At 32.9% G+C, this 27,845-nt stretch overlaps 1 protein-coding gene across 3 annotated transcripts in view; it reads right to left on the bottom strand.

Moving 5' to 3' along the window:
- The window catches only part of NBEA (neurobeachin), a 707,824-nt gene that overhangs the window by 436,802 nt on the left and 243,177 nt on the right, over window positions 1-27,845 (bottom strand). For 2 of the 3 annotated variants that reach the window (XM_008952234.4, XM_008952238.4), the window contains exons 30-32: window positions 16,726-17,164; window positions 4,170-4,324; window positions 1,842-1,968 (exon numbers count right to left, since the gene is read on the bottom strand). In XM_008952234.4, coding sequence (XP_008950482.4) covers window positions 1,842-1,968; window positions 4,170-4,324; window positions 16,726-17,164 — 721 coding nt within the window. The remainder of the gene's footprint in view (window positions 1-1,841; window positions 1,969-4,169; window positions 4,325-16,725; window positions 17,165-27,845) is intronic. The other variant, XM_063595707.1, reaches the window with a different exon arrangement.

The following is a 27,845-nucleotide window of genomic DNA, read 5'->3' as shown; positions in this document are numbered from 1 at the left end:
AAAATTTACAACTTCTGTTGATCAAAATAGACCATATTGATAATGATAAGAAAAGCCAGAAAATGGAAGAAGATATATGTATGGCATATAATCTACAAAGGGCTCATTTTCAAAAAATTAATTAGAAAAAGACCAAAAAAAGCCCACAATTTAAAAAAATGGACTAGAGACTTCAACAGGCAAATCAAAAGAAGAAAACAAAAGACCAATGTATTTAAAAAGTGTTCAACCTCATTTATTATCAGGAGAATGCAAACTAAAAATACAATGGAATGCCACTATACTTCCACCAAAATGGCTAAAATGACAGAGACTAAATACTAAGTCCTATCAAAGATATGAAGCAACAAGACCTCTCATAATCAGCTGCTGAGTTAGTAAACTAGTACAACCACTTTTGAAAACCATTTGGCATTATCTAGTAAAACTGAACATATACAAACACTACGAATCAGCAATTACACTCCAAATTACCTAACAAATATGCATATTAATGTGTAGTACACACATGTAATAGTAGTATACTCATAGTAATTATAAGTGGCCTTATCTATATAGCAGTATTATTTGTAATAACTAAGAAATGGAAAATTCCAAATCCCCATCATCAGTAAAATGAATTAATAAATTATGGTATAGACACATAAATAAATAAATAAAAGGAGAATAAATGAATAAACTCTTGTTATATGCAACAATAGTAGATGAATCTCATAAAAATAATGTTGAACAAAAGAAGCCAGAGACAAAGAAATACATAGGATGTACTTACATTTACATAAAATTCAAAAAGGACAAAACTAGCTTAGTATTAAAAGTCAGGGTAAGGAATTGGAAGAAAAGCAAGAACAGTGACTGGGAAAAAAGTGCAAAGTAGGCGTTCCTGGTGTACAGTCTATTTGTTGACTTGGTTAATGATGAGTGTGTTCATTCTTTCAATAAGCTTTTATATTCTATATTTGTGTTATACTTCTATAAAAACTGTGAATACATACGTGTGTGTGTGTGTGTGTGTCTGTGTGTGTACACATATACACAATCTTACTCCAAGAATGAGGGCCAGTCTCTTCTAGGAATGGTCTTTAATCATGACAGATAAGGTAATGTTTGCTTATGCAAGTTCCAATGATGTTATATATAACATTGTAGATTTATTTTGAAAGTTACTTAGTTTGTTTGTTTGTTTGTTTATTTATTTATGTATTTGAGATGCAGTCTCACTCTGTCACCCAGGCGGGAGTGCAGTGGTGTGATCTCGGCTCACTGCAACCTCTGCCTCTCGGGTTCAAGTGATTCTCCTGCCCTAGCCTCCCTCCAGAGTGGCTGGGATTACAGGCGTGCACCACCACACCCTGCTAAGTTTTGTATTTTTAGTAAAGACAAGGTTTCACCATGTTTTCCAGGCTGGTCTCCAACTTCTGGCCTCAAGTGATCTGCCCTCCTCGGCCTTCCAAAGTGCTGGGATTACGGGCGTGAGCCACCATGCCTAGCCTGAAAGTTTATATTTTAAACTTTTTATCACCCCCCAAAGATGCCCAATTTTATCATGTTACCATTTGTACATGTTTTAACCTTTACAGGAAATAGTAACATGCACTAAATGACAGTGAATTACTATACACTATACGACAGTGAACATTTTAAAATCACTGAAGATCTCTGCTTAGATCGAAATATATCATAGATTTTTACATAATAACTAGCCAAAAATATCAGAATTGTGAAATGTAATCACAAAATAACCTTCATTCTCAAGAACTCTTTCTATATTTTTGTATTTTTGTGTACTGTTTCACTACATTTAAAAAGAGTTAAAATGAATAAAAAGTAGTCATGCATACCTCATATTTTCAGCTGAATCTTCTGGCATTGGAGCAACAGTTTGTACAGCTGGAAGGTTTTTGCTAGTAGCACCATTCACAAAACTAGAAGAGGAGGAAGAGGAGGAGGACCCTGAATCCACGGCACCTGTTCCCAAAATAATAATTTTTAGCCTTAAACATAAATTTATTTTTAAAAATTTTAATTACACCATTACTATCTGATTTTGAAAGAATTACTCATCAGATTTTCAAAACCGAATTTGACAATTAATCATTTGGCCATTAGTAAGTATGCTAATGAATATAATTTTATATAACAGATGTTGCATTGAAATCTAATTGATTTACTTACATTAATCTAACAAAACTACATACTACAAATGGGGTATAAATAAAAAACATCAACAAATGAAAAAATTTTTCGATAAAATGATGCTGATAAAACAATGCAAATTTAGGGGTGAAAAACTTATCTTTTTATAGCTACATTGTAATATTTTTGGTTTTCATCATTTAAGACATAGTTTGGAGTGAACTATCTGAGCATAAATTTGTGGCACTGAAGCATCTAATGCTCCTTTTGATAAGATCACTGCTTAAGAAGGGCTATAATGAGTTACATTAGTACCTGGTCTTAAAATAATGAGTCTTCCCTCAATGATATAAAGATGCCATTTTAGTAAAGATTTTTCTATCATATGCCACGTAAGTATATTAAGTAGCTGTGGAGTTGAGGGACATCTAGTGTTCCTAAATATTATCATCTTATACTAATTCCCATAAAACTGAACTGCTTACTGGGATTTCCACTATAACATTTTATAGCACCTATGTGCCAATATTTGAAATGAACAGTATGCCCAGTCTTTAGCTGTTGGCTCACAATTTATACACACACACATACACACACACACACACTTTTAAGAAGTTTATCACTTACATTTTTATTTCTCATTATAATATTATATACTTTATATTATCATCAAAACTCTTGCTACCATCACTTTCCATATTATTAATTCTTAAAATAGAAATTAAAAAGAAAACATCATGACTTGTCTCATATAAAAATAAAAAAGGTGATTTCATTTTGCATTTGCCTAACTCCTAACAAGAATAAGGACTTTATTCATATTTTTAAAACCTTTACACTTTTAACGTATATACTTTAGTAAAAGAAAAACAGTTTTACTCCTATTTCTAGAAAGCTGAATGAGTATAAAGAATGAAACTCTAATACTGGAAAGACGTTAAAGTCTTCAGACAAGCCAGATAGAAATATCTATTTATAATACAGGTAAACAATAGATGGTCTATTCTTTGACACAATGCCATTAATGACATTCATTTGCCAATATAAATATTCTTAATAGAGTACATTCTACTTACTACAACCCCATAAATGTGTTGTTCATGATATGTCAGACTCAGGTGGTATGATAAACAAGATAGATACAGAAAGCACAAAAAAGAGCTATGAAATTAATAAAAATGGGAAGAATCTAAGTAATGATAATAAATGGAAAAGTTCAAGGCTATACAGTTTGGAGAAGAGAAGACTACTATAGTCAGGGAAGAAAAGTCAGGGATCATCTTGCGCTGTATAAATACCTAAAATGGAATCACAAAGATTTGGGTAAGGATTTATTTAGCTAATAATCAACAGGAACATTTCTGGAAATTTACAAAAAAAAAAAGGTTATTTTAGGCAGACTTTTAATATTTGTAATGATTTGAAATTTTTTGTTCCTAGATTCATTAGGAATTTGTTGGGCAATGAATTGGATCAAGTTATAATCTATATATATGAATTAATTCAACGTCAAACAATGGTTCTTATTCACATGCACTTTTTATCAAGTTGAGGCGCTTGCATATCGTCAAGGTTCTTAGGGGAGCTCTGCCTCCCTTAGGGGATTTAGCAAAGAATATATGTTAGAACTCAACCAATCATGTCCCCAAATCTGCTTTCTGTCACTAACATTTTTAGTACATCTTGATATTCTTGATACATTTTACTGATTTTTACATATCAAACTTCAGTGTTCAAATTATCCTTTGCTTCTGCTCCCCAAATATCTTTCAGTAATCTGATTTCGCTCTGAAAATAAACAGCACTGTTTTGAGAAGACTCAAAACCAATACTGTCCTCTAAAATGACCACTAAAAAATGCACTCTACAACTATAGACAAATTCTAAAAAGTCATAACATAAAATATAACCTTCTTAAAAATTAAGATAATCTTAAATGATTAGGGTATTTTAATTTTTAAGATCAAATAAGCAGAAAAATGATACAGAAAACATAAAAAGATGAGTATCACAAAAATATATAAGTACAATACCTGTTGTATTAATCATACTTTTTGGTGTAGCTCCAGTAGCAGCAAATATATTAGAGGTACTGCCTGTTGGCAGCCCACTTCCAGCAGTAGTGGCTCCCACAGTGGTTACAGCTAAACTACCTGGAGGTGGTTTCTTTACAGGCACCACAACACTCCTGCAAAGAAATGAAGGATTGAAAATAACAAACATGAGGTTGAAGATGAATTATAATCCTGCTGCAACAGATATACATAGTCAACATCGAATTTCTCTTCTTTTAATTAAAAAAAAATTTTAAACTCCTTAGTCCAGCTTTGTCAGTGGAAAGGATATGGACATTAAGGATATATTATAAAGTGTGTTGCCTAATTGATCTGGCCAACATTTTTGTAGACTTAGGAGTCTGCAAACCTTTCTTAAGATGGCAAATGGACTGTGATCATAAATCTGGGAATATTAAGAAATTTGTGCTAAAGTTAGGAGATTTTGCCTATGCACATAGAATTTTTGGCAAAATATATATAAAAAATGTCCATCTTACCCATATCACATTCTCCATGTTTAAAATATTCATAAATATGTAAAAACATAAAACATTTGAATGCCAAATTCTTTTTTTGTTTTTTGATTTTTTGTTTGTTTGTTTGTTTGAGACAGAGTTTCACTCTGTCACCCAGGCAGAGCACAGTGGTGCCATCTCGGCTCACTACAATCTCTGCCTCCTGGGTTCAAGTGATTCTCCCGTGTCAGCCTCCCAGGTAGCTGGGATTACAGCTACGTGCCACCACACCCAGGTAATTTTTGTATTTTTAGTAGAGACGGGGTTTCACTATGTTGGTCAGGCTGGTCTCAAACTCCTGACCTCAGGTGATCCATCCACTTGGCCTCCCAAAGTGCTGGGATTACAGGCGTGAGCCACCGTGCCCAGACTTTAAATGCCAAATTCTAAAGCTTCTTCATAGTAAAGCTGAAAATTAAACCAAGGAATAATAAATAACATCTAAGAGCATAATAAGGTTATGCTTTATTTTTCTGAACAAAATTGAGTTGCTTTTATAGTAGGAATATTATTAGAATGAAAGAGAACAGAGATGATAGAGAGACATTTGGTTAGAAGTTTATTTCGCTTTTGAGCCTTGGTTTCTTTAACAGAGGAGTTCAACATTTCCCCAGGTTTCTTTAGCATATTTTAAATGTATTTCATTTAAAAATTTCTGAATTTGACATTGTGTTAAGGTTAAATGACAAATAAATATGGATATTAGTCAATTTTTAAAAATGTATAAAGAAACTACTTCTCTAACTTAATAAATATCTAAATTTTCTTGCAGTAAAGGTTCATTCTTCTCAAAGTTTATAGCACTGCAAACTTCATTTAGCAAATATCTTCCAAACCTTACTCAACCATCACGGAATTTATTCATCTACAAATAGATTTATGATCTATTTTAATCAAATGTAATGCTTGGAAACTGGTAACTGACAGTACTAAAATATCCAACTTGATTTACATCTTTTTAATGCATCTCTATTTCATACTTACTCAATGAAAAAAATCTACCTAAAGAAAACTACATCAATGGTCCTTTCTCAAATAAGTTTGTTGCTTAAACTTCCTTAATATCAACACTTTTTTTCCCACAAATAAGTGGTTTTGTTAATATCTTCAGTGACTTCTTTAATGTTAATAATCTAAATTTGTAATAATTATTATTCTTAATTTTAGAAATACTTAAAACATTTTGTATAATACCTTAATATAATTAAGGTATTATAATCTTAAATAGTTTTACTCATGCCAAAAAATTTCTTCACTATCTCCTTCTAGGTACTTTCTTCTTTTCTCTTTAAGCATGTTGGTGTCAAATTCTTTAGACTCAACCTTAATTCTCAACTATCTATCTAATTACCTAAAGCACACATTATGCTTTCATTCCCTATATTGGCAAGTCCTCATCTAATGCCTTCGTTTATTTCATTGAGAGGTAGTGTGACATTGCAGAAAAGAATATAAGATGTGGACTATATTTCAAAACTAAGGCTTGAAAACTGGACCACTCTCAAACTGTATGATCTTACATTTTTTTGAGTGTAAAATCATAAGACTAATGCTACCTCCTTTACATACAATTGGGGAGATTAAATGAGATCATATTTAAATGGACTTTGTCAATTATGAAGTACATTATAAATGTTAATAATCATTACCACTGTCTAAAGTGAAATATATTCTTTGTCTATGGGATATAAGGCATCTACTTATAATGATCTACATAAAAATCAACAGAAAAAAGGAACTTGCCAATATTTGGGGTTTGTTATCAAAATTCTCCTCTAAACTTATAAAATAATGTGAGATGTACTATTTCATTGACTCTCCAGCAAGAAAACAAAACCATCAACTGTTGATTTGAAGAGAAGTCATTAGTGAAAGTATAATGCTCTTTTTTCTGCATCTCTCATGATTTTTTTAGAACAGCAGACACAAAGATGTTATTTATGGATAAAGAATCATGAGCTAATTAACAGTGCTATGAGATGAATTTGCAGAAGGTAGAAAAACTATTACTATAAATTTCTGATCTGTTGATCATTACTAACTTTGAGCAAAAGCTCTCTGTAACAGACTGGTATCTTGTCTAATGTGGAAGCTATGAGAAATAAGTTATATTAGGAAAAATAAGTTATAAGAGCGAGAGAAAAAAATCTCTAAATCCCGTAATTATGACTTGTAAGTAAAATATAGAAAGGTTAAATGCCTACTAAAAAATCTCAAAGCACTGAATTAATAGCAATTGATGTGAAAGCCTCCAGATATTTCATTGCTGGCAAACTCAGCAGAGTTTGACAGTATGGCACAGAATTCTAACCCTACAGACCCGGGTTAGAATTCTACCTTCAGCAGTTACTACGTGGTACTGGGCACATAGATCTCTCTAAGCTTCATTCTCCTCCCCATTAAAATGAGATGCATAATGGTAATATCATCATAAACTTAAGATTGCTATAAAGATTGTTATAAAGGGGTGCAATAAGATTGTTATAAAGATAAAAGGAGGTAACACATATAAAGTACTTAGCACAGTCCATGGAATATTCTAAGCAGCCAATACATTTTAGCTATTATGAGTATTGCCATGGCTCCCAAAAGTGCTGATATAGTCTGGGTCTATATCAGCAAAAATACCCAGACTGAAAGAAGCAATAATCCTCATATACTCTGCTATTGTCATATCTCATATGTGTAGTTTTAGGCACTATATTTCAAGGATAATGACAAACAGAATCATGTCCCTAAGAGAACAGTTAGGATGACAGTTGATCTGGAAAAGAAGTCATGTGAGGAAAGGCTGAAAGGACAGAAAATTACAGTAAAAGGGTGAGAAAAAGTTACAGCATTTTAAAAAAATCTGAAAGTCTGATAAGAAAACAAAATGAAACTTCCATGTACTTCAGAATACCAAATTAGGACCAACAAGAAGAAAAAAATCTCTGATAATTTTTATGAATTCCAGTTTCTAATCACTGATGTGTTCAAATGGCTGAGATGACCAAGTTACAAGGGTTTAGTTGAGAGAAGCAGGAACCTGTATTTGACCGATTTCTCCAATCTTTTTCTGCACCTACAACATTATGAGTTTGTAATAACTATTTCCCCTTTGATTCAGATGGCCAAACTGTTTATCTAGGACTAAAGGACTGCACGTTCTTGTCCTTAATATTGTTTCTTCACCAACATTACCCCTTCCCTTTTATCTCAAACCATTCTCTTTCTTAGCAATCAATCTTACAATTAATTTGAAAGTCCACACTAAACAGTTTGTGTTGATAACAAATTAATTATCTTTTAAAATGTTACTTGGTATTAGCAACTATTCATATATGAGAGTAAAAATTTTCAACTCTTACAAAATCTTCTATCAGATTGTTACACAATGTTTCACACTGGCTATCTATTCCATCTACACCAAAAAAGTCTTACCTAGAAATCTAGGTACCTACTGTGGGTAACCTATTTAGGGTACATAAATACACTAAAATATATACAAATTTTGGTGGTAAAAACATTTTTTTAGAGTGAACATATAGTTTTTAATGAAATTCAAAAACATACATAGCCACAAAAAGGTTAAGAGCCATTGAACTAAACTATTCAGGTATTATGCTCTTCTTCTTTTAGATCTGCTATTCATCCTGACAGATACCTTGAATCCTCTACTCCAGTGGTCCCCAAAGCTTTTGGCACCAGTGACTGATATGGTTTGGCTGTGTCCCCACCCAAATCTCAACTTTAATTGTATCTCCCAGACTTCCCACATGTTGTGGGAGGGACCTAGGGGCAGGCAGGTAATTGAATCACGAGGGCCAGTCTTTCCTGTGTTATTCTCGTGATAGTGAATAAGTCTCATGAGATCTGATGGGTTTATCGGGGTTTCCACTTCTGCTGCTTCTTCATTTTCTCTTGCTACCACCATGTAAGAAGTGCCTTTCACTCCTGCCATGATTCTGAGGCCTCCCCAGCCATGTGGAACTGTAAGTCCAATTAAACCTTTTATTCCTTCCCAGGCTTCGGTATGTCTTTATCAGCAGTGTGAAAACAAACTAATACAGTCACAGATCATCAGGCATTAGATTATCATAAGGAGTACTTAACCTTGATCCCTCACATGCACAGTTCACAGTAGGGTTTGTACTCCTAGAAGAATCCAGTGCCACCACTGATCTGACAGGAAACAGAGCTCAGGCAGTAATGCGAGCAATGAGGAGCAGCTGTAAATGCAGATGAAGCTTTGTTTACTTGCCCACTGCTTACCTCCTGCTGTCTGGTTCCTGACAGGCCACAGACCGGTACCAGTCCATGGCCCAGGGGTGGGGACCCCTGCTCTATTCTACATATTCCTTACCAATGGAATTTTTAAAAAAATCTCAATACTATGCTTTCCACACAATTTCAAACTTCTATCACACATCTTTAAGACTCTTAACTACAAGAAAGTGGATAATTCTTTTATACTACATAGAATCTATACACACTCCAAGGTTGTAAAAGTTATCATCAAAGTGGTACAAGCCAGGACATATTTCAATCTAATTCACTTGATAAAATATTTCATTAATTGATTATATGATTTTAATAAATTGACTAATAAGTAATACATGTAAGTGTGAATTCTTCCATCATTGAATTTATCCTATCTCAAAGCTAGAGGTGATACATTCACTCTTTCATTCAACAAATATTTATTGAGCATTGCAATGTGTGTGGAACTGACGTAAGTTCTGGAGATATAGCAATATATAGAATAAAATCCCTGCTCTCATGGAACTTACATTTCAATACAGAGATATAGCAAATACAATAACATAAATGAGTAAATATAGTATATCAGATGTTAAGTGCTGTAAGAAAAATAAAGCATAGATAAGAAGAAGGAATAATGTTGAAAGGGTGGCTCAGAGAAGATTGACAAAAAATGGTAGTATTTGAGAGAACACTGAAGGGGGTGAAAGAATAAGCCAGGAGGCTATCTAGAGAAGAGCATCACAGGCAGAGGTAACAGTACAAAGGCTAGTGTGACAAGAGAATACTGGGTGACATGGAGAGCTGTAAGAGATGAGATAAGTAAGAGGGCTGAGCTCACAGGGCCTTGTAGCCCATCGTATAGATGCTGGCTTTTATTCAGAGAGGGATGAGAAACCATGAAGGCTTATGCACAGAAGAAGGATATAACCTTACATTATAATAGGACTACTCTGGCTGCTATGTCACAGATAGTCTTAGGAGGGACAATGGTTACTGTGGAGAATGGCTAGGAGACTACAATACTACAAACAAGAAATGATGGTGGTTTGGAGTGGAATAGCAAAGTAAAACCTGGTGAGAAGTGATTCAAATTTTGGCAATATTAAGAAGGCAGAGCAAATAAGATTTAAATAACAGCTGGATGTGAACATGAGAGTAAAGTCAAGGATTATGCAAAAAAATTTGCCTTAAGTAACAGAAAGGACAAGTTGCCATTAACTAAGATAGGGAAGAATGTGGTTGGAGCAGCTTTCTTATACTAATTTTTTATACCTCTTTTTAATCATCCAAATAGCAATGTTGAATAAGCAATTGGATAGATAAGTCTCTAGTTTAGAAAAGAGGTTCAAACTAAGATATAAATATAAGAGTCATCAGCATACAGATGCTATTTAATGCCAGGAGAGTGGATGAGATGGCCAAAGAAGTGAATGCAAAGGGACAGGAAAAGTGGTATAAGGATAGAGTATTGGCAGTCTCCATTAAACAGTTCGGTAAATTTTGTAAAAACAGGGATACTATCTTATCTGTATACATCATGGTTTATCCTAAGTACAAACGGAGATACTGAAGATAAGAAAGAGCTTTTAAACAGTGACTCATTAAGGCAAGTGAGTTTTATAATTATTCATGGCACACTATAAGAATCCTGTTCTTTCTGTTCCCTTCTACTGTTTGAGCACTAACAGGGGATTACACTAAGTTTGGGAGACACAAGACAAATAATACATGCCCCATGCCCTGGGGCATATTCCTTAGATACTTTAAGGAATATGACAGACAAACTGACCATGCAATATATTTCAATAATTGACCTGGTCAGAGTTATGCCCAGGACCTTTCAGGAACACAGGCTGTGCACAATCAAGGAAGAGTGGGCTGAAATGAAAAGGATCAATAGAAATTAACCAAGTAGAGAAAAGTGCATACAAAAATTTAATAGTAAAAACTTAGCAAGGCAAAGAGACATGAAAAAACAAGGTAGGTTAAAGGAATTGCTTTAGATACTTCTGGCTGGTGAAAGGTGTGGACTTTCTATTCCAAACTAAAATAATCCTCCTTTATTATATAAATAACAAGAATTATTTCAGAATTTTCATCAGCTTCACACTTTAGAAAAATGTCTATGGCATAAATGTAAAAGATAAATTTGGGGTGAGAGAGGAAACATGGAAATAGTGAGGGCAGTTAGGAGGTAACAGAAAGAATCCACCTTAGAGACGCTGAGGGGCTAATGTAGTTTGAGAATGGAGATGCACCCTTTCTGGGATTCAAATCTTTTAGCCAAGCTCGAAAATATCTATCTGTTGCTTTGGGGGACTAATAATAAGCCCATTTCATTTAAATAGGATTTTGGAAATTTATGAGACTTTTTAGAAATCATGTAGCTTTGTATCATATTATATGGGTTGGGAAACTGAGTTCCAGAGAGCCAAAAAGAATGGATCAAGGTCCTGGAACAAATTAAAGAGAGACCAACTATTAATATCCAGTTCCCCTAATTTCCAGATTATCACTCTCTAACTAGGATGTGGATGTTAAATATGTATCTTGAAAGAAAAAGTTGAAACTTAAAAGAGAAAAATAATTTGTTACTGATTCTAGGATAACATGACAATTTACTTCAGTTCATCAGAAATCGCAAGGGGAATGCTCTCATGATGTTATCTATCATGCTTCCTTATTTTGTAAAATATTTGAGAATTGCAATATAAAAAATATGTTTAAGAAACAATAAAGAATCTCATTAAATCACCTATTAATGAGAGATACTTTATTCAGTTCACTGAACTTTATTCAGCTCTCTATAAATGCCAGGAGAGACAAAGTCAACAACATTGGGGAAATGAGGACACAAACATGCTCAGTCAAAACTGAATCTTCCAGCAATTGACCTTAAAATATATACTCAGGGCACTTGCAGCATAATAAAAGCAGAAATTACAGTGGCTAGATGTAGAAAATTTCAATTGTAAAGGCTGGAAGATGAATAATCAATTTGGCTTACGCTTATTTGTTCATCTTTTAAGTGATAGGGTCAAAATACATTTTTAAACAAATAGAAAGTAATAAGAACAAATTGAAGTCTTCAGAAGTAATTATAATTTTTCATAGTTACTTAATTCTAACTTTAAATAAATCAACATAAGAAGACCTCATTAACTCTACTCAACATTTTTAAAAATATTTACCCTGAAATTTCATCCTTACCACTAATATCAATATTAGAATACTAATGAAACTAAAGAGAAAATACCTAGCTCAAGCTTATACTTCATGGTTAATAATATGAAGTCTATCTAAGTTGCTTTTTTGGCCCTATATTATTTATAAAATAGATTTTTCTTTTTCAGAGAATTAAACACTGGGAAGCAAGGATATTAAAATTTTGAGGAAAAAATACCTACTAGTTTCCCTGAATATATCAAACCCAGTAATTTGAATACAGGAGGTTTGCAAAATCTGAAAAAGTGAAGTGTAAGTTTGAGGTCTGTTAGCCAAAGAAGCAACACAATTATAAGCTTTGTGTGATATCCCACACTTAAAACAATTTTTAAAAACATACTAACAGTTAAAAATGTATGAGAAGCACATTGCCCTCTATTTTTTTTTTTGTCTTTTGTTCAAACTAAGTGGGAATCTCTGGAAATCCTAGGAAGTTAAAACTAAACCAAAACATAGATATATATATACCAAACACTCAAAAGATAAAAAGCATGCAGATATATAAGATTAAATTTTTAGTTTAAAAGGTAAGTAAAAGGTTAATTGGTGGCTTTAGATAAAAGCATTACTCCAAAGTAAAAGTTACACAGTACATGAAAAATAATAGCTCAATTAAAACATTTTATAAACCATCGATAAATATAGCAATCTATCCAAAGAGATAGTATTGTTAGAGAACTTGGCAACTTGATTTAAGAATTCTAAAATGAGATTATTAAGCTTTTCTGTTAAAAATAAAACCATCATAAATATTTCTCTCTGCCTCACAGTAACAGAACTTTGAAAAAATTATTATAGTTTTATGATTGTATTTCCTCTTTACATACAGTGTTTGCTCATTATAGAACAGTACTAGAGGATCTCTAGCATTTTAATACTTCATGAGTACACATCTGTTCGGATCACTGAGTATAATCAAAGATATATACTTAATCTGCACAGATGACTGAAGGAAATAGAAAAAGAATCAGTACTTTCCTTATATGTACAGAACATTTATGTAATATTTCATAATCCGATGAAATATGTAATAGTAAAGAAAAAAGGTTTATTTTAATTAAGTCTAAATGTTTCTAAGAATTTGATGTTGCAATTTTTTATTATAAACTTCAAAACACTGAAGTTCACCAATGCTCTATCCTAAGGGGTGAGATACACTCGACGTAGAACACAAGTTAACATAACTCAAATTATCCCAGTTGTTCTAGGAAATTATTTCCAAATTTAAAATCCAGGATAAGTATAAGGAAATCATTGTTAGCATGTCTGCAATATAATCAATAAACAACTGGTTAACAAAAGTAAAATCCTACATGAATTCTATTGAGACTGTACAATATTATTAGGAGTGTGATTTAGTTACAAAGAAGCGACCAACTGAGTTTATATCTACTTTTCAACTAAAGATTAAAATGAAAAACACATTATTGGTAAAGTAAGACCCATGATAGATTCTGTGTTTGAAACCGGTAGCATTCAGGACTTTCATTCTAAAGCCTGTCATCCTGGATCTCATTTTCAACGAATTCAATCTGATGTTAAAAGACATGTCATAACTTGGATTTCAGACTTTAGTGCTTCAGAAATATGTTTATATACCTCATAATGTAATTATAGCTACCTTAAGACAGATAAGGCAAATGGTAGCAATACCCTGGAAGTATAATTGAAAAATGCACTGGTCCAGAAGCACTTGTGGGGATGATGTCTCTGAAAAGCTGCTCAAAGCTTCAGAGTTTGAAGTTAAATTTTTGATGTTGTCACTCTCAATCTATTGAATGGCTGACAGACAATCAAACCCGTCTGGCTGGCTGGCAGCTCATTTTGCTGGCAGGTGGCAAACAATTAGACACACCAATTTGTGCCTCCTGATGACATTAAAGCATGAAACTAAGTTGTATGCAGGGCCTAGTGATTTGTGTGAAAGCATTTCAAAAATAATACTCTTTGCCGTGGCAACTCATTTCAAACTGCCACCTCCCATTATGGCTTTGAGTAGTGAAGACGACAGACTTGAGTTACGTGCAGTGCAAGGCCGCTTCTGTTCAATCCGTCATCAGCGCCCCCGAGACCTCAATCCCCTCCTTTCATCAATATCACCTCATCATTTACATTTGATAGTACTTGAGCTATTGCATATATTAACTACACTAGAGACTCTTTTCCTAAAAAGAACTGAAATATGCTTTGTGCTCTTCCATTTCATTTGTACTTATGCAATTTAGAATAATGATTCCACTCCTACTGCATTTTGTACAAATGCTATAGGAACATAAAAAGCTGTATTTTTCTTAAAGCAATATTCTCAAAAGTATAATAAATTTTGAGTAGCTAAGAATATTAGCACTCAGGTGACTGCTCTTTAAAGTTTTAATTAAAAAACTCATTCTAACAATAATCCAAATTAAAACAAAAAATTTTACTTAATGTTTATTTCATTTGATTTTCATATGTAAATCACAATAATCATCTGTATTTATTGGTTTGTATTTTACCAACATTTAAAGATATAATTTAAAATTAACTAGAATACAAAACTTAAATTACTATATATTACCTTATAGGCTTATAGAAATACACAAGTACATATACTTACATGCATATGTTTATACAAACTTATAAACACACATACAGGCATATCGTGAAAACATAAACCAAATATGTGAAAAAGGTGAAATAAATGTGAAACATCATAAGGAACACCCAGGGAACATCACTATATGAATGAACATCCAAACACAATATTAATACCAAAATACCAAAAAAAGAAAAATATTTCTTACATTTTATAGTCCTACCATTTTTTACTTTTTAAAACTTCTGACACCACACATTTTATCTATTATAGCAATTATTTGCAAACATCTTCTTACTACTCTCTAAATTCATAGAAGATAAAACTAATTTTATTCATCTTTATATTCTGCATGATAACCAGTGCCACTTACATTTTCCACGACAGATTTTCAAGACGTATTTGTAAAACACTGGCAAAAGTGTTTACAGGCAAAGTTTAAATTATATTGTGTATTAAAAGGGTAATTCGGCCAGGTGCGGTGGCGCACGCCTGTAATCCTAGCACTTTGGGAGGCAAAGGCGGGTGGATCATGAGATCAGAGTTCAAGACCAGCCTGGCCAAGATGTTGAAACCCCGTCTCTACTAAAAATACAAAAATTAGCCAGGCGTGGTGGCAGGTGCTACTCAGGAGGCTGAGGCAGAGAATTGCTTGAACCCAGGAGGTGGAGGGTGCAGTGAGCCAAGATCGCACCACTGCACTCTAGCCTGGGTGACAGAGTGAGACTCCATCTCAAAAGCAAAAAAAAAAGGGTATTCATCCAAACTGAAATGACTATACCGCCACATCCTCTACCCCTAAACTAAAATGTTACTTAGAACAAGAGCCGTCTGGCTACTTTAGAGAAAGCAATATGGAATAGATATTATTTTTTGACTATATACTTTGACATTTCCATTTAGAAACATTTTATTTCCTAATTTGATCTTGTCTTTCTAAAACAAAAAAAAAAACACTTGCTTGTCAATCACCTCATACATATACATAAGTTTTTGGTATGAAAAGATGTTTTAAAACATCAATAACAATGATTTACTTTAAAAGGTAAGCCATCACATTTTTTAGTTAATACATTAACATGCAAACATTATTTGGAATAGGCATTAACCCCAGTGATCAACGTTAAGTACTACTGTTAGTAATTAGCGACTAAAATATTCTTCTAATCTTGCACATGTTTTTAAATAGTGGAAGATATTAGATGACTAGGGTATTAGGTTCTAAAGTATCTTATTCTGCTTCTGTGAACTATCATTTTTATTGACTGTATACTGGAATAAAAAATTAATTGTTCCTTAAAAAAATTCCTTGCATGATTTAACATTTGAATGTAGACATATGACATATGGGCCATGTTATAAATAGTTTCGATACCTAAAATGCCAAAATACCTTTCAAAAATATTTACTTTTAAGTACATGCTTCAAAATACAGCTTTTACATTGGTATTGGAAATCTCATAAAGAAGATGACCACAAACAATTTTAAAATTTTTCCATATACTTCCATTTAAGGTTCAAATTTAAATATTATCACTTAAAGCATGTCATATAATCTCCAACAATTATTATAGTATTTTATAATATTATAATGGAATTTCAGAGCCAGGATAAACCTTGGACAGATGTGACCCATCCCCTTCCCCATTATATACATGAAACGACTAAGTCCAAAGAGAAAAATAACACCCCAATATACTGTAGTCCTTTGATAATGGAATATAACCATAATCCATGTTTCCCTACTTCCAATTCAATGTGCTATCCATCATATCACATTGAAACCTCTTCTTTAAGATGTATTATTAAGATGTCTTATTATAAGATTAGGTTGAGCCATCATTTTGATTGTCTTTGTAATAAGAATCTACATTAATAAAGTTTTCAAGATCTTCCTTATATTTTAAAATTAACAAAGTCTAATTTTCCTTTTATGTAATAAAGCCCTGTGAATAATAAGTTCAGTACCTACCTGTCAAAGGAATGAAACTGCATAGGAAGAATAGCTTGTGTTTCTCTCTTCAATGCTGGATCTGGGTATGGGATAGGTTCAGGGCCACATTCTGCTATTTCAACTGGAGCAGCCACAAGACTTTTCAGTATTTCCTTCACATTGATGCCTTTGGTTTGACTAATGCTAGATATGGATGTTGCAGGCTTCAACGTTTCACTAGGATTTTCAGTTAAGCTCTCTTGTGATTTCTTCACTTCGGATGACAAAGTGGATAAGAGTTCACTCATGGCATCAGGGCCTGTACTTGTTTCTAATTCTGCCCCATTCAGGATGCTAGCCACTTGCTCCTCTCCAATTCCTGAATCTGTATGGGGAATTGAACTTTCTACCTGAATATCTTCACCAGGAGTTGGTGTTTCTTTTTCTTTTATAGTGTCTGGAAATGCAGCAGGTGTTTCTGTAATGAAAGAAACTAGGTTAGAAAAAAGCTTTGAAAGTAAAAATCTTGTATTATTAATCAAATGTTTTCATATATTCAAATAAAGAAAACAAAACCTGTAGAAACAAAAAATTGCTAAACGGATGTGCATAGTAGTAACACAACTCAGTTGAAAGATATCATCCAGCCAGACATGATGGCTCATGCCTGTAACCCCAGCACTTTGGGAGGCTGAGGCAGGTGGATCACCTGAGGTCAGGAGTTCGAGACCAGCCTGGCCCACATGGCGAAACCCCGTCTCTACTAAAAACACAAAAATAAGCTAGGCACAGTGGGATACGTCTAATCCCAGCTACTCGGGAGGCTGAGGCAGGAGAATTGCTTGAACCTGGAAGGTGGACGTTGCAGTGAACTGAAATCATGCCACTGCACTCCTGCCTGGGCAACAAGAGCAAAACTCCATCTCAAAAAAAAAAAAAAAAAAAAATATATATATATATATATATCATCCAATACACCTACTATTTTGTTCAGGGAGCATCAAAATAATCCTCTTGCTTCTTAAATCATCTGGCATTTCAAAACTGATGCCTTCAAAAGCATCAGGAAATAGTTCCTATAACAATTTCCTAAAGCAGCTTATAAATAATAATTATATGATGTTCCCCTCTTATCCTTTGATTGTTAGCTGCCAATCATAGAAGAGAAATTCTTATATTTCTCTATTAGTTTCCTTAAAAATATAAAGTCATTTTTATACTTTCTTTGGTACTTCAATAACTAATAATATCTGAAATATTCAAGATAATCGAAGATTATTTTAAAATTACAATACGTAAAATTCTGACACACTTGCAAAATTCAAAGCAAGTCAAATGATTAGTTCAAAAGAATAAATACATTAATAATATAATAATGTTCCTCAAGGACAAGGCCTATATTTTGGAATACTCATGCTCATTCTTTGTAAATAAATATAAATTTCAATTTGTGAAAATTAAATCAGAAACATATATGTGCATATAACTACACAGATAATGAAATACACATAATATTAACAACTAAAAGTAATGAAATAAAAAAATCTTTAAAATGTTAAATTTCTATCAAATTTCATCATACAAAGGTTAATGTAATCAAGTTCTCCATATAATAAAATGTTACCAAATTCTAAACGATAACCTTGAAAAGTGTATCTCATCTAAGTATAATGGAGATAACAGTCCTTAACTTAATCATTTTGAATAAAGTAAGATACCATTAAGCTACTATATGTAAATTCACTGCAGTTCTCACTTTAAAGTAGAAGCTCAGTAAATGTTAGCTATTTGTATTGCTTAAACTTGCATTTAAGTTTGAAAGTTTCATAATCTTTGAAAATGAGAAGCACAGACTAAATTATTTCAAAGATCTCCTAAAAATTGAAAATCAGTAAATTCTATATAACTTCTCTTAGATTTTGTTATTATTTGCTTGTTTCTTTGAATTCAAAAGTTGTTAGGACAAGAAACCAGGAAACTGCCCAACAGGAAAATAGGCTACCTTGATGTCAGCAAGACATCTCACAAAATCTTTTGTGAAATCTCTAGTAGAAGTGTTGTTCTGATGATAGAATTGTTGGGTGTTATCACAGCTTCTGAAAGTTTTGTACACACATACTAAAAAATTAAAAACAATATGAAGGGCAATTCTTGGGTGTTGTCTATTAGACAGTTTTTTTAATTGCTTGAATTTAAACTAATGGCATACCATTCAGATTTCCTGAGGGTGTGAATTTATAATACTTTTTCTAGGATAAGCATCAGAAAAATATTGCCAGGTTTTGAAATAAAATCTCCCATTTTTTTCTCCCCCTTTTCTTTTGAGTCAAATTATATCAAATCTATACATTAAATTAGGAGTAACATCCTCATATTATTCAATATTCCTAATATCAAATACTAATTTAAACTGACTTAAAATATGCATTTATCACAATGCAATGTTATATCATAGTTTTCCTCATATTTGTTGAATAGATTTAAATTTTGTTTGTTTATTTGTTAGTTTGGTCAAAGATGATAGACTGAAAGAATAGATTAATCTGTGGAATATGATAATAATATTCAAACATTCATATTGGATGACCAATGTGAAAATCAGGGTAGATTCTTTACTGCTTCCAAGATTAAAAATTAAAATAACTGCATTTGAGAAGACAATGTCAATAATAGTAGGCAAAGGACTAGAGAAGGAAACAGGTAAGAAGTAAAGACAATAGTTTGGCATTTTTAATAAAATCTTGTCAGAGAAGACTAAGACTTAAATTAGAATAGTAACCCTATAAATGAGAAGGAGGAGAAGACTAAGGGTATTTCTGAAATATCTAGGTTAAGAAAAAGAGTGGTAATATGTCACTAACTGAGAAAGGAAGAAAATGAGATTTCTTCAGGAAAATAACTAAATTTTGAATCACTTTTAGTCTACAGAATCTCTAAGATATTTATATCTGTAGGTCAAAAGAAGAATAGCCATACATTTTGGGATCATTCAAACTGAGGCAATAGCCAAAATTTTGGAAGTTGATAAAATAACCTACAAATCTAGAATGAGAAGATAAGATGACTGAGGCAGTTATTTTCACTATTAGAGATACCACTGAATATATTTTAACATACATTTGCATCTATGGATTGTACATTTTTGAGAGAAAACAATTGCAGCAAAGTATCAGGAGAGAATTAAATAGTTTAAATAGTTATAGCGACAAGAGGACAGAAAATGTAAATGCAGAAACAAAAACTTTAACAACAACAAAAACAAAACAGTGTCATGGTTACTAGCATGGGCTAATTTTTATAGAGTTTAATTATCAGAAGTCATACAATCATATCTAACACTTAGTGTGAATTTAGCTAATTTACAGATATGGTCTACTGTTTTGACTTTCCATTAATATAATGTCTAAGTATCGTTATATATGACATGTTACATTAACAGCTATACAAAAAGTTTAAACTTCTCAAGCTATATTAGACTGGAATATAAGCATTTCACTAGCAAACAAAATACCTAAGGAAATAAAATCTGATTTGGTGTTCACAAGCTACCACATCAAAAGACTTTTGCCACCAACTACATAATATTTTGCTTTTCTGCTCAACTATTTGACTTACAATGGATATTAAAATCTTTAACTTTCTAACTAGATACTTGAAACTTCAATATAAATGTTGACCTCTAGATTACAAAACACAATTAAAAGTTTCTAGAAATCAAATATTAGAATATTTTCAAATAGCTCATCAAAATATTTACATAGTACTAAAAACATCTCGATTTTATTTTTATTGAGGCTGATAAAAGAATGATTTCAAAAAGGAAGTAGTAATTTTGATATTTCAATGACTTTTATTCAAATAAATATGTTTTGTAAAGCATACACGCTATGATATTACATAGAAATAAAACTAAATGCCAATAGGATATTTTATAATAGCAATAAAAAAACAGATCAGTAGTCAAAAAACCTACATATTTCTCAGTATGCATTGACATCTTTAACAGAACATGCTCTCAGTTGATACCATAAACTTCAACTTAGATAACTCGTGTTTCCAGAATACCTCTTTGTGACACTAAAGTACTTTGAGGATTTAATCCATGATTCAAATAGGAAGTTAGGCATGAACTGCAGAAAAACTATAAATGATTGCATCTGTGTAGGTTATATTAATCACAGGCATGTAAGTTTTCAATAGCTCTTATCAGTGTCTGTAGCAACAGGCAATGTCAGTACACAGAGCAGAAACATTACTAGCCAGAGTGATCTTAACCTTGTCAGAAACAGGCATTTGGATGCCAGATGTCTCTTTTTCTTACTGTTTTTCATTGACTATAATGAGTTCATCTAATACATTTTGAGAAAAATATGAGGACAACTTCAGCAAATGACATGATATTTACACGGTGACTTCACGTATCACATTCCTTCCTCCAAAAATCCTGTTTTACCATGATTTATGAAGAATTTCAATATGTCTTACATATTAAATTACTGAAATTGCCATTTTCCAAACTCTCTAAATAAGGAATATCATGAAAGAAACATACAGCACCTTGTTAGTATAGCACTAAAAATTATATTAAGCTTTGGTACTTCAAATAATAATATAAGCAAACTAAATCACTGTAATTTAAAATGAAACATAAAAAAGCTATATGTAACTAACTTACACATTTTGTTTATATTAAATCCATAAATGCAAAATTAATTAAATATCTTAACTCCAAAGAGGAAAAAAAATACACAAAAAGATTTTAAATCCTCATTAAAGTTCATTTTAAACAAAAATACTGCAATGAATTAATTATTTGCAATTATTTATATATGATTTATTTTGTTTGCTTGCTACACTAAGTGTATGAAAAGAATACAACTTCAGGAATTAAATATTATTACTAACTTATACGCTCATAAGAGACAAAATGAAAATTAAGAGCCAAGAACATCTTCTAATTGATGTTTTGACTACGCTGTGTCAACAAGTGGGTCTCTCTTGAGTTTATCCTACTTGGAGTGCATTGAGCTTTTTAGACATATATATTAATGATTTTCATCAACTGTAGGGAGTTTTCAGGCCAATATTTCTTCAAATTTTCTTTCTGCTCCTTTCTTTTTCTCTTCTTTCCTCTGGGACTCCCAGTATACATATGTTGGTTCAACTTAATAGTGTCACAAAGGTCTGTGAGGCTCTGTTCACTTTTCTTCATTCTTTCTTTGTTCTGTTCCCCAGCATAGGATAAACACAATTGAGCTATCTTCATGTTGCTGATTCTTTTTCTGCCAGCTCAGATCTTCTGCTGAACCCCTCTAAGTGAATTTTTCATTTCAGTTATTACAATTTTCAACTCCAGAATTTTTATTTGGTTCTTTATTACATATATCTTTATTGGTATCCTCCTTTTGGTGAGATATCGCTCTTATACCTTTAGTTCTTTAGAAAATGCTTCCTGTAATTACTGGAGCATATGTAAAATAGCTGGTTTAAAGTTTCCGTCTAGTAAGTTCTGTATCTGGGCTTCCTCAGGGGCATTTTATATAAACTGCTTTGTTCCCCCTGTGTATTGACCATACTTTCCTATTTCTTTGCTTGTCTCATAATTCTTTTTGTTGTAAACTGGATATTTTAAATAACATAATGTGGCAATCATGAAAATCTGACCCCACCTACAGTTTGTTCTTGTTCTGTTTATTCATTTTCCTGAACTAATTCTGTAAAATCTGTTTTCCATCATCTGTAGCCACTTAAGTCTCTGCTCAGTTAACCTAGTGGTCAGCTAATGATTGCACAGACATTGTCTTAAATGTCTTGAACCAATAAATTTTCCACCCTTTGCCACAGGCTCTGTGTGTGTGTGTTTGGGTATGCTTGCAATGTTCTCATGGTTTAAAACTCTCTCTTAGCCTGCGCTTCCTTCTTGTGCTGGGCCTCAAGGTCAGCCAAAGGTGAGAGACTGAGGCCTTCTCAGGTCTTCCCTGGGCCTGAGGACAGCCCTGGGAATACGGATATCTCATTCTCACATCTGTTTAAGCTTTTAGGCAAGGTTCTTGTTTGCCCCAACTGGCACTGTCACTTCGAGCAGTTGCAACATTAAAGAAAAAAGCTGATTATTTTCAACAAATACCTTGGAGACAGGCTTTTCTCACTAAACAAGCTCTAGATTAGGTCAAATAATAATAAGCCCTGTGAATGGAGTTTTTCCAGGAAGATTCCATACAGTTCAAATAGTTATAATGCTCTAAGGTCGAGACTTTCTAAGGAATTCTAAACCTAACCTACTCCCACTCCTATCCTCAGTGGCTGCTAGACTACTGGTTTTCAAAACTACCACTGGTGTCTGGCCTCTGGTTTTCAAAGCTACCACAGAGCTGAGGAAAGGTAGATGGCAACAGGGTGAGTTAAATCACTCTAAATCTTGCTGTTCTTATAAAGGTCTAGAGTTTTTCTTGAATTAACAGCCTCTGGGTTGTTGTAAACCTCTGATTGCTTTCCAAAGAACTGAAAAAGTTGATTTTGACAGTTTTTGCCAGTGTTCTCATTTTAAATAACATAAAAAAAAGTAGTATTTTGAAAATACTACTTTTAGAAAAGCAGTATTTTGGAGGTTCTTACTTTGCTCTTCCCGAAGTTCCACTTACAAGTAATGTTTAGAACTCAAATTTTAATGTAGTTATAATTTTTATATTTTAAATAAATTATCGACTAGAACTTACAATATATTCATATATATGTATTTTGCTTTTCTCTTGCCCTAGCTTGTTTTTACTTTTTCCTTTTCTTCTCATAAATCCTATTAAAATGTATCATGCACTTTTATAATGGAATAGAGGCAACCAATAATACTAATAATAAAATGCCAACATATATAATTATATATCTGATAAAGGTTTAATATCCAAAATATATAAGGAACTCAGCTCAACAGCAACAAAACAAATAACCCAATTAAAGCATAGGCAAATAACTTGAATAGACATTTCTCAAAAGAAGACAAACAGCTAACAGGTATATAAAAAATGCTCAACTTCACTAATTATTAGAGGAATACAAATTAAAACCGCAAAGAAATATCACCTCACACAGGATGGCTATTATTGAAAATGTGGCCAGGTGCAGTGGCTCACATCTGTAATCACAGCACTTTGGGAGGCATAGGCAGGTGGATCACTTGGGGTGGAGAGTTCAAGCCCAGCCTGGCCAAGATGGTGAAACCTCATCTCTACTAAAAATACAAAAATTAGCCCAGCATGGTGGGGCATGCCTGTAATCCAAGCTACTCAGGAAGCTAAGCAGTACAATCACTTGAACCCGGGAGGTGGAGGTTGCAGTGAGCCAGGATCGCACCACTGCACTCAAGCCAGGGTGACAAAGTGAGACTCCATCTCGAAAAAAAACAACCAAAAAAAAAAAAAAAAAAAACAAAAAGTAAAATATAAGTGTTGGAGAAGATGTGAAGAAAAGGGAACCCTTGCATACTGTTGATAGGAATGAAAATTAGGACAGCTATTATGGAAAATGGTATTGAGATTCTTCAAACAATTAAAAACAGAACTACCATACGATTCAATAATTCCACTTCAGGGTATATATCCAAGTGATATGAAATCAGTATTTGAAAGAGGTATGTGCACCCCGATGTTCATTGCAGCATTATTCACAATAGTCAAAATATGGAATCAAGTGTCTATTGACGAACAGATGAATGAATAAATAAAATGTATATACACAATGGAACACTATTCACCCATAAAAAAGAAACTCCTGTCATTTATGACAACATGGATGAATCTGGAGAATACTGCATTAAATTAAGTCAGACATAAAAAGACAAATATAGGTATAATTTTACTTATATAGGGAATCTTAAAAAGTTGAACTCACAGAAGTAAAGAGTAGAATAGTGGTTACTAGGGACTGGGAAGATGTTCACCAAAAGGACCAATGTTTCAGTTACAGAGACGGAATCAATGCTGGTGATCTATTTTCCAGCATGGTGACTATAGTTAATAATGTATCAGTACTTGAAAACTGCTGAGAATAAACTTTAAACATTCTTACCACAAAAAAAAAATGATATGTGAGGTGATGAAGACATTAATTAGCTTGACTTAATCATTCCCTAATGCATACAAATATCAGTATATCACATTGTACACCATAAATACATAAACTAAAAAAAAGTTAGTTATGATTACCCTCTTGAAGCATACATTCTAATAAACGATTAAACAAAGCACTGAATAGAAGAAAGGAAATAAAACAAGATGATATGAGAAAGAATAATAATGGAAAGGAAGCTACTCAGTCACAGGAGTCAGGGAAGGCCTCTCGGAGGAGATGACCTGAAGAATGAGTAGGTACCAGTCACACAGAAAACAGGGAAAAGAGCCAAAAGCCAGGAACAAAATACAAACATCCTGAGGCATGAAAATGCTTGGCATGATTAAAAAACTAGAAGGTAGTCTGATGGTTTCATAGTGAGCAAAAGAAAGAATAGCATGAGATAAAGTTGGAAACGTAGTCAATAGTCATCTTATCTAGGGCCCTTGTGAAATGTTACTCTAAATACTACTAGAAATTTTATGTCAAGAAAGGACATAATCTGCTTTATCTTTTAAAACCATGAAATAGGCAGCAAAACTGTAAAAATAAAAGAATAACGATCAGTAAGAGAAGTAAGGAATCCACTTTGGAGATGATTATTGTAATTGAGTCAAGTCAGAATTAGAATAGTTTAGCCATGTTAAGGCATTTTAACTTTGTCTCAAAAATTACAGGGAGCCTTTTGAGAATTTTAGGAAGAAAAATTACTTTATTATAGTTATTATATATTATAAAATATTTATTATATTAAAATGGTACATAAATTATACTTACTATTACTATATTGTATTATATATTAGTGTTATTTCCAAAATTGTCAGTAATAAACCGAGAGAAAGCCTAGAAACTAAGAGTCCAATGAAGAAACTATGGCAATACTTCAAGAAGGATTTGAGTCTGAACTAAGGGATTACATCAAAATTTAAAGAGAGAGACCAGAGAGCTAATTCAGAGTTTTCTTAAAGTCTCAAAAAGGAGCTGAAAGAAGGGAGTAGGGTGTGAAGGAGCTGAAGAGTAGTCCAGAAAAGGGTTTCTCAAACTATTTGTGAAAATTTACTTTTATGTCCTAAATCCATCATTCACTGACACATTTAGAAAATAAAATATGAATTTTTATTTACCAATTGTAAATTACTGAAAAAATAAAACATTTTAAAACTACACAAAATAAAAGCACAACTGTTTTTGTTATTTGATTAGGCAGACATAAAATTACATATCAATAAATATAATTAGACAAAAATAGCACAAAGAAAAAGAATACAATTATAAAAATGGCCTGTGTTGTTCACCGAAAGTGAACTGTGATTAATTTAGACAACTACTATTACACTTGTAACTTTTCTTCATTACACAACATAACTAAACAAAAAATTTTAGGTAAAGAGTGATCCTCACGTCCCAAATGCCTATATGAATATTTTGAACAAATACTGCGATTATAAATAAAGTTTATGATGTTGACAATGAGCTTTTTGCTTGTTAATTTATCTAATCTAAGGTGAACTGGCAATAAAGCAACTCGGGAATAATAAATACTTAAGTTGTTTTTGTTTTATGTCAATAACACTCAAAGAGGAGAAAGTAGTGTCACACAGGTATGTTGATGGAATGAAAACTCTTCTACATTTTGTATAGTTAAAATAAGATGTAAGTTATATTTCAATGACAGAAATGGATTCCAGATCCATTAATTTGCTATCTGTGAATCTTCTATTGCTGGAAAATAAAATATAAAATAGTCTGCCCAATCCATAAAATGACAGGTGATAACTTGAAAGATGAACAAAATCAGATCATTCCTAAAGATCAGAATACTTAATAATTTTTTTCTTTGAAAAAGGGTCTTGCTCTGTTGCTCAGGCTGGAGTGCAGTAGGCACAATCACGGCTCACAGCAACCTAAACTTCCTGGGCTTAAGCAATCTTCCCACCTCAGCCTCCTGAGTAGCTGGGACTACAGGCACATGCCACCATGCCTGGTTAATTTTTTAATTTTTTATATAGACGGGGTCTCACTACATTGCCCAGGCTGGTCTCAAACTCCTGGTCTCAAGCTATCCTCTCTCCTTGGCCTCCCAAAGTGCTGGGATTATAGGCATGCACCACCGAGCTGGGCCGATAATTATTATTAAATTGTGAAACATATCACAGAAATTGTGTACCTCTAAGATTTTAACTTTTGTTTGTGCTCTTTGATCATATCTATCATGAAAAAATATCTTTCCCCGTTTGGAAGCATTGAGTTCATGAAAAATATTTGACAGACATTTTCCCCCAATAACCACTGCACTACAGCATGCAATAACAGTTATGATAATCTGCCATAGTATCACATAATATAAAGAATAATAGCAAGTTTACCACATTGGCCTTAAAGTAATTCAAAATTTTATTATGCTACTAACACCACTGTTCAGTGTAACTGAAACTATTTTCAGTTTAACTGACACTATTTTCATAGCAAGACTTTCTTGACAATGTGCATTACTATTCTGATATAGGCTCCTTAATCTGGGCAGATACAACCGGATACTTTCCATAGCAGAGCCTTTGGAACACACTCCACCAGACAAACTCCAGGTGATGTTTGCTGACAATCTCATCCTTTTTTTGGTTTGCACAGTTTAGAGCTAGATGTGTTTGTCAGCCAGCAGTGAAGTTGAAAAAAATATTTTTCCCTTCATTTCATCATGCTGTTCAAAGGTTGCACATTTATAAAAAATAATATTTGTACATTCATCAAGTTGTAACAAAAATATTTTGCTAGCTTTATTTGTTCCAAAAGTTGCTGTTCCATATGATTAGCCAGTTATGGAATACACTGAAGTATTGTATCACCTGGAGCACAGGGTCCTCTTCAAAACTCATTCAATTATTGGCAGAATTCAGTTCCTTCCTGCTGTAGGACTAAAGTCCCCACTTTCTTGCTGGCTGTCAGCTGGTGAGTGCTATTAGCTATGTGGTTTTCTCAGGTCCTTGCTCCTCCATCTAAGCAATAAGATGATCACCTCCATCTAAGCAATAAAGATCCTCCTTCATGTCAAATTTCTC

The sequence above is a fragment of the Pan paniscus genome, chromosome 14 (assembly GCF_029289425.2).
Source record: "Pan paniscus chromosome 14, NHGRI_mPanPan1-v2.0_pri, whole genome shotgun sequence".
Taxonomy (NCBI): domain Eukaryota; kingdom Metazoa; phylum Chordata; class Mammalia; order Primates; family Hominidae; genus Pan; species Pan paniscus.
This window is presented reverse-complemented; position numbering and strand designations above follow the sequence as displayed.